We start from the raw sequence: 12,779 nt of genomic DNA, 5'->3' as shown, positions 1-12,779 counted from the left end.
TTATCTGCTCGCCTAAGGCTTTTTCTGTGGTCAAAAGAAGCCCAATTGGATGGCAACACTAGCCTTCTCTGCATTTGAAACATTTGTAAACAATGGAATGTTTGCACCAAAATAGACAAAACCCACCATAAACAATTTAAAAAATTTGGTTGGAGCCATTGATTTTTTTTTGTTGTTGATTTATAAATAGAAAAGCACTTTTAGCTAGTAAGCCCTATTCAAAACATTGGTACTTTACACTCAGCTTCGTTGAATTTAGTTTTTTCAATTTAGTTTGATGATTGTGTGGATAAAGGATTTTTGTTACTCTATGAACAGGATGAAGTACTCACTTATGGGTTGCCTGCAGAAGAAATTCAAGATGTTGTTGACACAGGACTACTATCTTTGATTGGAAAATGCCAGAAACAAGTAGAGGATCATCTCGAAATCTTGGATGTAAGTGCAACAAATTGGCTGCCAAATAGGTATGGTCAGAGTAATGGTGAGATTCTCAGGATGTTTATTTGGATGCATGTCCAGTTCTTCCTCCGGTTGAGCCATGCATCTCTGTTGACGAACACAGAAATGTAATCATCACTATTGACAACAACACACTGAAAGGTTCCATTTGCTAGCAGTTGAGACATGGCTACATCCGTGTTAGTCCTTATCAGTAGGGACTGGGGAACAGGGAGGAAACATGAGTGAGAAGGGACAGATAATGCACACGAGGCAAACATAGAGTGAGAGAAGGTTAACATGACAAGGGACCAGCATTGATGTAATGTAAATATATCTTGAATTGAGAGTCATGGCATTAATTTGTTTTATTGTAGTGCTAATTTTATTCTTAGCATTGATAAATATAGGTATGCTGTTATTAGAATATGTACTTTACATTTTTATTGTCTGTCTCTCCACCCCACTGTATCTAGAGAGCGTTTGAATATTTGGCAAAGAAAGCTGCTGGCCAGAGTAAATTGCTTTTCAAGTTCATGCAAGCAGCGTCTCATCTTTGGGAGGTGCACACTGTGGGGCTTCAGCAACGAGAGCAGCAGCTGCAAGAGCAGGTGGAACAACTGCATCATGTCCACAAGCAGGAACAAATGGTGAGAAGGCCTCTTTGATCCCTCACAGACATAACAGGGAGTGGTCAATAAAAGGAAAATCTAAAAATGGATAAAGACCTAATCCAGAATAAAAACAACCTAGGGTCTATTTATGGATGATAACAAGTTCAAACTTTTGTTTGGGAGCAGAAATATGTTAATCAGAGGAGTTTTGAGCTAGACCTTTTTTTTGGCAACAAAATGGTTTTTAGTGAAAACGCAAGGGGCATGAATGGCATCATTTCAAAACAAATTACTATTTTCAAACCACTGGTCAGGCTCAAAATAGCATTACACTTTGATGGTAGTGTGGAGAGGAAAGCATCTAAAAAAGACTGTTAATCAAGTCGATTAGTGAATGTTGTGCAAAATAGTCTATTAGGGGTGTGCATATAAAAATGTCACAATATTTCTCATCAAAGTAAAAAATCTGACGAAATCTCATGCCATGAGATCTGGCGATACATGAATATCACAATATTTCTCGTTAAAGTAAAAATCTCGGGAAATTAACCAGCTGTAGCCAGCAAAACTGACGAGTCTGACTAAATTAGCATAGAAGATGCCCCAGCGACTTTTACCTTTTTTTCTGGATACTTCTCCACAAGACAGATTTTTACCTTGATGAGAAATATTGTGAAATTTTTGTATCGCCAGATCTCGTGGCACAAGATTCATTTCAGAGTTTGCCAAAGTCACTGTTTGGCAAGTCACAAGTAAGTCTCAAGTCTTAACGCTGAAGTCCAAGTCAAGTCCCAAGTAAAGACAGAGATGTCCCAAGCAAGTCCAAGTCAAGTCTTACCAAGGCCAAGTCCTTATTTTTTTCGAGTCCTAAACAAGTCACTGTCGTATTATGCAACTGCATAAGTCATCAATCATGCTTTCTATATATCATTTTTATCAATCTATCTCAATCTATATATTGAAGAGTTTTGAAACACTTATAATCACAAGCAAGAAACTGCCGCAAACAGCCCCTACAAGATGCTTGGCATTCTGACCTTTTGACAATTGAAACTATCTCAGCAACAGAGACATGAAACTGCCCCAACTGGTCCCTGACAAATCCATAAAACTACAGTGTATTCTCCAAGCACTTTGGGATGCCTGGAGCCATAGTGCTCAATGTCCCCAAATATGTTGCTGGCTGCACTAAGCCATTCTAAGCTGTTACGTCATTCGAAATGTTATGTAGGCCTATAGGCTAAAACCAGTCCTGGTAGGGAGACATGCAGCTATCCCCTGCCCTCTCCTCCTCCTTCTAACCTCTATGGGTGAGACCTTCTCAGCAGCAAGCACACTCTCCTGTACAGAATATACGGCCCCCACTCCCCACACACTAACATATGATTGACTTGATGTGCAAATGAGCGATAGAAAAACTCAAAAGAAAGCTACGATTCCCCCCCCGTGAGCGCTCATATCGTGCACATCAGGATCCGCCACCATAGTTATTTCTGAATCCTTTGCACTGCACTCTTAAAATTAATTCCAAACTATATGTTACTCCTGTCCAAGTAGCCTACAGATAGCCTACATGTTAGGCCTATGCCGTAGTTTGATAGTTTATATACTGAATGGATAAATATGCCCGCAGGAGTTATCCTACAATAACAAGGCTACCATTAACGAACATCTTGATGTCATCAAGGCCTAGTCTGCTCAATACCAGGTGTATAAACATTTATTTACCTTCACATTTCTTGATATTTATGTTGCAAAACAACGCTGATATGCGTGTAAGTTTGAAATGCCATCAGTCATTGATGATGATTCTGATAGTTTCGGTTAACGCCATGGAGCAAATTAAATTCTTTAGGCTATTGAACCCATAGATCGAACCACATCAAAGGGATCAGAGGATCCATCACATGATCCAAGTCAGACGACAAATGAGAGCATGTTCAGTGATGTTCATCCCTTTTCCTTTCCCATACTAGACAAGAGAACTGCATTCCATGCAAAATAACGTTGCAGGTGTAACCTTAACGGTGAACTTGAGGCTGCTGAAGTTTTTATAAGATACAAATAATTTTACCCATGCCGCAAGTCATTACAATTACTCAAAGTCATGTGACTCGAGTCCACACCTCTGCCATACACACTATTTACCAATACCCAATGTATTATGCATGGGGAGCATACTAATGAGGAGGGTGGGACATGTCTCATGTCATGTTAGATCACATCCTGAGGGTCTAAGCTTTCAGAAAATATATGGTTTATATAGTTGAATCAATTAATTGCATTGAATTGCATAGCAAGTGCAATTCAGCTAGCTATTTGATATATTTCATGCTTATGCATGCTTTTTAAACATATATATGCTGTGTTTACATTAGTAGTATACATTTAAAACAGTATATAATGGTTAATATGATTAATTCATAAACTTTGTCATTTTAACATAATAATGATGAAAAAAAAGTCCTACTTTTAAAAACTTGGTAGATGTGACTCCACAAAATATGGCCGAAATCGCGTAAATTAATTTCTTAAATTGCGTATGATAAGAAGGTGTGGCCTTCGACATTACAGGGGTACTGAGCAAATATTTTGTGCTTAACATGTAGGGCTCAAGTGGTAGATATGGCTCCATATGTTTAAATTCAAAACAGTTGGATTTTTTGGTAAGATATGGTGTCTTAAAGTGTCCTCTACCAAACGGTTGGGCAGGCAGTTAAAGGGATGGGGCAGGCAGTTAGCGGATCATTAGGAAAGATTAGATGAATGTGATCATTTATGTTTTTGTCTTTTTTTGGCCTGAAATCGCTGATATAACCTTTAATGTCATTACATTGGTGGTGTGTATGTCTAATTGACTGCCTGCCACTTTAAGGACGTGAGTGTAGTCTTATGGCCCTTTCCATTAGACTCGTAAATCATTGTACGCCCACCCGTACAACATGTACGAATGAGTTGCTAGCGCAAACGCTGGGGTTTGAAGTCTTTTTGGGAAGAACATGGACGCCACCAGGGCAGCAGCTGTCTCGTTGGTGCTGGACATTGTTCTAGAACACGAGAACACGTCCCTCATTCTGCCTTACTGGGTATGGTCAATGTGAATTAATAATAAAAACTTTTTTTAGTAACTCAATTTTGCCTATTTCAATTTCAACAAGTACTGTCGCGTTTCTCTCGAGCCACGAGGGGCATTAGCAAGAGGCTAGTCATTGTTATTGTTTTGTGCTACATGTAGCCTCTAGCGATCCGGCTGGAAAACAAATCGTTACATTGTATTGCACGCACAGCAAGACCGTGCAATGCATGAATTGGTGACCGGATTGAAGCAGCAATGTAATCTAGTGTGTAAGAGCATTGCATCAACATTAAAATGACCAACACACTACAAATGCAAAGAAAACACTTTATAATAAGATGCCATAATAAATAGCAAACTAGTCATTACCTAACCCTTTGTTAATATTTAATTGTTACTAAAATATCTATTTGGCACAAGTTAATCGTTTTTCATCATTAATTAAATATTAGCTGTTTACATAAAATCTGTATGTTAATGTTTTGACAAATAGAAAACAATCTATTAACTAATATTGTATTCATATTTGTTAATAGTTAACTAAATGTCTTTTTGGCACTAATTAACAGTTATTTCTTAAATCATTTAAATGTTCAATGCCTATGTACAAACTATATGTTAATATAAAAGTTAATAACATATTATTTTTTAACTAATTGTTATTAAACTGTGCTTCTGCCTATCCCAATATAAACCACTCCCCATAGGACCCTTACAATAAAGTTTGTTAAGCTTAATTAATATATTAGTAATATATAGCTATCAGCGTGGGGCCCCTTATAATAAAGTTGGTTAAGCTTAATTAATGTACTAGTAATATATAACTATCTGTATGGGGGACCCTTATAATAAAGTTGGTTAAGCTTAATTAGTAATATATAACTATTAGTCAGACGATGAAGGGACTGAGACCGAAACTGTCTTATCACATTTATTCCTTTAGGAAAAGTTAAAACAAAACATGCCTTCAGGCACTGGCATACATAAAACAGCATCTGCACAAGCAAAATAAAAAGAAGTACACTAAGTTGAATGGGCTTTATTACATGCATCATTCATATACCATCACTGTCAGCCCTACTAGCAAGGGAGACATGCAACATGGAATGTTCAGGTGCACAGAACGACAGCTAATTCATATTCTAAGAGACTCACTAAACATTCACAGATGTAGACCATACAGAGATAATACATAAACATAATGCTAAACTAACTGTACATTTATTACCTGCTAGACTGAATTGCACTTTCCATGCACACTAAACTAAACTACACTGGCAAGGCAAAACGTAGCAGAACTGCAGTACACCGTTTCTCCAAAGGGGGCTCCAAAACACCAATCTCAATAAAGCTGCTTAATTACGGCGAAAATCACATACAAACACTAAACTACATTTCTAACTCTGTTACACCCACCTCCCCTGAATTTCGCCAAATTCGAGCAGCAACCAAACAGTACTTCCAAAGGCAAAAAGTACACTACTGTCAAACACTAGACAGAGGGTCACCAATTAAAGGACAGCCAACCACAAAGTTATCCAATAAGGATGAAGTGGAAGAAGAGGTGCGCAAACTCTCCAACCAACCACTGGCAGTAGGGTTCCTTATACACCCCACAAGACCCATATACACTGTGTATTAAAGCCACTAGGAAAAGAAAGCAAAACAAAACAAAAACAAAAATTCTCCAAAAAAGCTATTTAGAAAAGCTTGGACCACATAACCATGTTACCAAACGTGTGTATGACCTCAACTCTAACTATGTCTAATCATGAAAAACCTGAAACACTGACCTGCAGATAGCCTGCATAGACGGATGTGTGTGAACAATATCTTGCCTTGACATAGTTTGAATCAGTCTGTCAACTGGCTTGAGAATGCGACCAAATCTAGACGTCACCTGTAACATACATATTTTATGCAAACAACTAATATTTAATTAATGATGGAAAAAACTATTAACTTGTGCCAAATAGATATTTTAGTAACATTTAACAAATATTAACAAAGGGTTAGGTAATGACTAGTTTGCTATTTATTACGGCACCTTATTATAAAGTGTTACCGAAAATACATGTCATCTCAACTATGGACGCAGCCATGTTTGTCGTAAGTTCGTATGGCCACCTCAGGGTACCCTCAAGAACTCTTAGGTAAAGGGGGCATTCCTGCGTGAAATGCCGCAAGAAAGCTGGGTAATTTACATTTTCCAACTCGGGCGGGGGATTTACGAGGAAAGCTCCATTATTACATTTCTGAGTGGATTGGAAGACTTGCATCTCACTGTGTTCGGCTACGAGTGGTAATAACTTTTTGCATAGTGCATTACGATATGTACAGTACCCTCCAGAATTATTGGCACCTCTGCTAAAGTTGACTAAAAAGAGGAATATAAAATCATCTTTTGGATATTGATCTTAATGCCTTAAATAAAAAAATGAGGAAATATCCAACCTTTAAGGACCCCAATTTTCTTTTGTGAATGAATAATGTATCATAAATAAATAAATGTTCTTCCTTAAAATACAGGGTTCATAAGTATTGGCACCCCTATGTTAAATTCCGGCAGGTAGATTTTTTTTTTGTGATTAACATTTTTTATTAGAAAAGAATGAGACGTTACATTTACAGTCACATTTAACTTGAAACATACACACCACAAACTACAGTACGACACTCAATGCATAGTTCTGATAGACAAAAGTGATATAGTGAAGGAGATTAAAGATAGCAGTCACATTGTCAACATTAGCTAAGAAGTATAAAGCATTCCCCATAAAAAATAAATCAATTAAAAAGTCAATAAATAAATAATAATAATAATAAGAATAATAAGAATAATAATAGTAATGATAATAAATCCTACACTCAGAATATTCTGTTTCACAAGGAGATCTTGTATGGACCGTGTAATCCACGACCATGCCTGGATAGTTGTTAGTTTGGCCTTGTTGAGGCGTGCAGTAGTACACTCAAGAGAGGTAATATACTGGTAGGCAGTTAGCCAATATTGTGTTAAGGGTAGATTAGGGTGGAACCAAAGCCTTAAAATGGTCTTTTTTGCAGCCGTAAGCCCTGCCAAGAGTAGTCTACGTTGGTTGAAAGTGATGGATAGCTGGGAATCATCATTAAGAAGGCAGAGGGAGGGGCTAGAAGATTTTTATTTTTAAAGTCCAGTTATTTCATGGATCTAGGATACTATGCATCCCTTGGCCTTTGGAATTAAAATAGCCCCACATCATCACATACACCATACCAAGAGATTGGCATGGTTGGCATGGCATGGATGACATGATATGAATAATTTCCATTTCCAGAAAAAAGACACTCAGCTAGACATCATGATGGACAGACTTAGACAAGAAAGTTCAGAGGAGGCCTTGAAAGCCACCCTTGATAAAATTAATGGCTTTTTGGGAGAAATAAAACAAGGGTAAGTACCTAAATTCAGATATCAATGCACCCTTAGTGTTATGCACATAGAGGTGTAGTAATTACTTATTCTTTGCTTGCCTCATGTCTATACTGTAGGTATATGACTCTTCGTCAAGAAGAAGTTGATACAGTGGAATGTTATCCTACCATGGTCCAAGAAGAACTGCAAATCTATAGCATGGCTCTCAGCAGATTCTTCAGTGTCAACGAAGTTGATTGTCAGGTATAAAATACATCAAAACAACCTTTTTTCTTTTTTCTGAAAACCGTGTTGCGGTATAGTTAAAGGTGCTCTAAGCGATGCCACACGTTTTTTAGGCTAAAACATTTTATGTCACTTACTGCAAACATCACCTTACCAAACACTAGCTGTCTGTGTCCTGAATACACTGTAAAAAATGCAATCTCTGTGGACAGCCCAGGCTCCAAAAACAGCAACAAAAACAACCTGGGCAAACCTAGCCCATAAAAACATAACAAACTGTTCCAGCAAATCACAGACGAGATGCGCATTTAGGAGACTTTCAATTGCATGGGAGCAGCACGGGAGGGAGGGGGATGAAGTAGCGAGCTAGCTCTCTGTTTTGTTTGAAAGTCAACAGAAGTGACGTTACCCAGTATCGCTTAGAGCACCTTTAAGGGCAGGGATGAAAGTAGCTTTAAATGTTTGCCAGTACTACCACCAGAACCACGTTACCCAATTTTCAGAAAGCATTTGAAGACGCATCTGTTTACCTTATATCTAACTTTTTAGTTCTCCTTGTGGAATCACAATTTGTATGTGTTTATGGTTGTTGTCATTGTGACTATGTTGCTATTCTTATTACTCTGTTAAAATGATTTAGTCTATTATTATAAGTTGTATTTTTATGCAAGATCTATAACTACTTTGAACTGTTAATTTATAAGGATAGCGTGATGTTAATTTATGATAATGGTAATATTATTGTTGCATGCCGCTTTGGACAAAAGAATCTACCAAGAACTGATAGATAGATAGATAGATAGATAGATAGATAGATACTTTGATCCCCAAGGGGAAATTCAAGACCCTAACAAAACAGAAGGAAAGGAATTTAGCATTTAGATTTTTTTTTTTAAAGCAAGAGACACAGGCAAAACATTGACACATATTTGTTGTAGCATAACCTTTTGGCCATTTAATCCAAGGTTTGGTACATAACTCTTCATGATGTCATAAGCCTAAAGTACATACCGATTTTCATGTTGGTTGAATGTTCCCACTGAACTGAAGCTGCTAAATTTTGATTAGCTGCTGGCTACCACATTGATGAAACAATATTTTAAGGAATGTTAGAAAATGTTTATATGAGCCACTTTTCTGAAAATGTGTCACTAAAGGGCAAAAGGGCAGTTTATCATTTGACCATTTTTGTTTACACTTTGAGCATTGAAAATAATTGTCTACATGTTGTAGGTATCTGATGAACTCAGGACCCTTTATCCTAGTCTTCAATTAGGTAAGTGTTTAAGTCAATCAAATGACCAAATCATTTTTGTCTTGTCATTTTTGAAAGTGTTTAGAGATTCTAAAATTGTTTGAAATTGAGTTTGTGTCTTCTAGATGTCAATGACAAAGCCGTTATAAAAAGAAAGAAGCAAATTCTGAATCTGTGCAAGAAACGCTTTGTGACATCTGGAAGTCCAAACTATGGCAACTCATTCTCAGATGACTCACAGACTCTCAAGGTACAGACTGCAGCATTTCATGTTCATTTTCATATTTCTCAACACAGGGTACTATACTTTCTTTGAGTAAGAACACATATCTCCTCCTTGAAACATGGGAGAAAACATGCCTAATAATTGTAATAGCTATCAAGTTAGAGTTAACATTCCTTAAATTGTAGAAGTTAGGAAGGATTAATAATGGAGTGTATGACACACACATTTAGCTTGTTACATGTTTTATATTCTTCAAAATGGATAGCTCGTTTTGGAACCAAATTCTTCATGGTGGTAGACAGCTGTTCTGTTGTTAAATACGTAACCGAAGCTTCAAATTTCGTTGTACATGTACAATGACAATAAAGATACCAACTTTTACCAACTTTTGAGTGATTCGCCTCGGTCCATCTTCAAGTCAAAAGCATAGCTGCCATTGACACCTCAAATGTTAGGCTAAACAAGTTAACAAAGTTTGAATGACTGTTGAAATATAGCTTAAAACACAATGCAACATTTTTCATATACTGTAGAATACTGATCCATTAGCAGATTGGAGGCGATCCATATGCTCCGTGTCACCATAGGCTAGCCTATTTGCCGTTATATTTTTCAGATTTTTGCTGTTTTATAAGCCATTTTGTGACACACAGCAACATCCATGAGAATTTCAGTTGTTCAGCACTGACAGACAATGTGTCATACTTGTATTTGAGTTTATAAAGACATTTTAACACTATGGTTAACTTACCCGGATCTGTGGGTATAGTTGAGAAACACACCTTCTAATTCTGTTGACAAAATGTTCAAATAAATGTTCATAAAACACGCTTTGGCCTCATAAGAATCAAGACACCTCCAAATTCATACAACTTAGTAGGTAACAATGATATGAAGTGCTTTGAATCACAACGTGATAATGAAAATCTGGGTTTTAATTCGGCTGTTCAAAACTTCCCAGAGCACACTTGTAATTTGCATTTCTGATAAAGTGACTTAATACCTCTGGACCTCTCCATTATGGTGGCTGACATTAGGGCTGTCACCAATGATTAATCTATTGATTAATTGATATAAATTATTAATTTCCTTTACAATATAAAAAACAACAATCAACATTTTTTTTAGGGAGCTAAAGAAAATTGCGAAAAATGAAATAAAGTATTCAAAAGATTACAAAAAGCAAATCAAATGGATTTTCTTGATATTTTTTTTGTGCCCATGGAAAAAGATCAGACTGGGTAAGTATGTAGTGTGCAAGCTAGCTTGAACATTTCACAGTGCCTCCAATGCCATCACAGGGTGATTTGTACGGAGCCCCTAAGGGGACATGAGCAAAAAAAAGGTGAGCACACGAAACTAAACTTTAGATTTTATTTTGCTCATGTCCCTTTAGGGGCTCCGTAGATTTGCAATGTGAAGTTGCAAAAAAAAATCCATTTAACCAAAAGTCCAAAATGTTCCTAATGCTTCATAAGATTTATGAAGTGTGTTTTAGTTGGCTTCTGAAGTAAATTACCTTAAAATTACCTTGACAGTAGCGGATGTAACTTTTTTGCAGAACTTTTTGCTGAACTTTTTTGCAGAAATGCATGCACAGCCACATTATCAGATACTTACTAATAATGCAGATGGAGATGCATTTGGTTTCTTCTTTGGTTCCATCATCTTCCTTTTTTTCTCAGATACACAGCAAATAGGTGACGGGTACATTGCCTATTGTCCCAGTAGTACCCCTAAGCAGAATATTGGATAAGGAATGCAAAACTTTCAGTGGAACCCAAAAGCATAATACATTTATTTTCTGACATACTTTCTTTTACATTCTTCAAATAACCACTCTGGTGTTTTGCAACGAAGTGATGTCAAGCTAATTTGTTCTTTAGTCCTGTAGTTGTGTCGGTGGATACCCATTGTTTGTATCTGAAGTGATCACTGATGTTACTTTCAGTGAACTCCCTCAGACTGGCTGAACCAGGCCAGTTCTCACATATGTGTAGCATGCATGCACATCTGTCTCTAGAACAAGTCAGATCATGATGAATTAAACTGTCAGTTGGAAATGAGTCAAGCAGAAGTTTAACATGTTGGTGTAAGGTACACACACATACAGAATGGGTGCCCCTGGCTCCAACAGTAATGCATTGTCTTGATCTGGTTTCATAAAACTAGTGGATGTCATTGTCAATGTGATGACTAGGATATTTGGTTTTGAACAGGCGGAATGCTTCATGTAGGTTCATCAACAGCAACCGTTTCTGGTTTTGAATGCGGTTTCCACCATCTGCGACACTTTTGTAGTCCTTTGAACCTGGCATTACGTTTTATTACATCGTCATAGTAAAAGCAAAAATCCACAACCAGCTTAATTGTTTTATCACTGACAGACTATCTGCCTTTCTTGATGGGAACTTCTAGTAAGATACCCTGCCCACTTTGTAGTTATCCTGCCTTTCTTACTACAGTATGTATTGGCTTATGCCAAATTCTTCCATTAGGCTAGTAATTGTCCAACATTTAGTTGCAAGGCCTAGCAATGAAACCCTGTCGCATTTGGATGCTATTTCGTCTTTCAGTGCATCTACAAGCTACGCCATATCTCTTTCCACATCAGACGTTCGCCTTACTGTAAAAGGGCTGTCGAGAGATTCAGCAGGGACTTTAACACAGAACGGTACTTTTTATCACTTGTTTTACCTTTAATTTTGCATAGCTGATTTTGGTCTTTTGGACTAATCTTGGTCATCTCTGTGAATATACCCAGACCATTGATGCTTGGATTAAATTGGTCTTGTCTTTCTGCATTTGTTATGCATTCATCAGTATCAGTCAGCACAGTCTCTATAAGAGCTTCCTCTTCCTGTGAGACATTTCTGGTAAAATGTATAGTGCAGAGCTTCATACTGGTGTCCACTGTTTTTCATATGGATTGCAGCACTTTTTTTGAGGACTGGAGAAAACATCTCAAAAAAAGTTCTTGTGGTGTAAACTAATGACTCAGGGAGAGACTCTTGGTTGTATCTGAGGAGCAGCAATTTCTGATCCATATTTGTCAATATTTGGACTCTAATCAGATTATTTGGTCTGTAAATAAAGAATAAAAAATTATTATACTAGAGTTTACTGGAAAACAACTACAATGAGTGACAACTTGTTTCTCCATACAATTTAAGAGGCATAGGATTTTTAAAACTTCTCAGTTAAATTAGGGCTAAAAATCAAGCACACAACCCAACAAAATATTTATTAAATCAGTCATCTAAAATGTCTTACATTTGAAGTATGGTATCAAATGTCCTACAAAGTCACTTGTGTAGTTAAAGTTGGTATGATTCATGACAAGAGTAAAGTCTTCTGAGGGCCTGAACAGAGCTCAGCCAAAAACTCCCATACAATTTTGAGCAACTTTGAGGGACTGCTATGACCATGCAGGATCATCCAGACCCAAAATGATGATTTTCCTGCGTACTATTCCTATTTATGTACCAGCATGCAAAATGTGAGCCTCCTACATGGATTACGTTGTC

General features: G+C 37.1%; 1 protein-coding gene across 3 annotated transcripts in view; it reads left to right on the top strand.

Annotated features, from left to right (window-relative positions):
- The window catches only part of ccdc180 (coiled-coil domain containing 180), a 56,740-nt gene that overhangs the window by 24,878 nt on the left and 19,083 nt on the right, over positions 1-12,779 (top strand). For all 3 annotated transcript variants that reach the window (XM_042070477.1, XM_042070475.1, XM_042070476.1), the window contains exons 12-17: positions 319-438; positions 918-1,091; positions 7,449-7,564; positions 7,663-7,789; positions 9,005-9,047; positions 9,152-9,276. In XM_042070477.1, the coding sequence (XP_041926411.1) occupies positions 319-438; positions 918-1,091; positions 7,449-7,564; positions 7,663-7,789; positions 9,005-9,047; positions 9,152-9,276 (705 nt within the window). The remainder of the gene's footprint in view (positions 1-318; positions 439-917; positions 1,092-7,448; positions 7,565-7,662; positions 7,790-9,004; positions 9,048-9,151; positions 9,277-12,779) is intronic.

This window comes from Alosa sapidissima, chromosome 18 (genome assembly GCF_018492685.1).
Source record: "Alosa sapidissima isolate fAloSap1 chromosome 18, fAloSap1.pri, whole genome shotgun sequence".
Lineage (NCBI taxonomy): Eukaryota > Metazoa > Chordata > Actinopteri > Clupeiformes > Clupeidae > Alosa > Alosa sapidissima.
The sequence above is the reverse complement of the archived record's forward strand: the minus strand, read 5'-3'. Positions and strand labels throughout refer to the sequence as shown.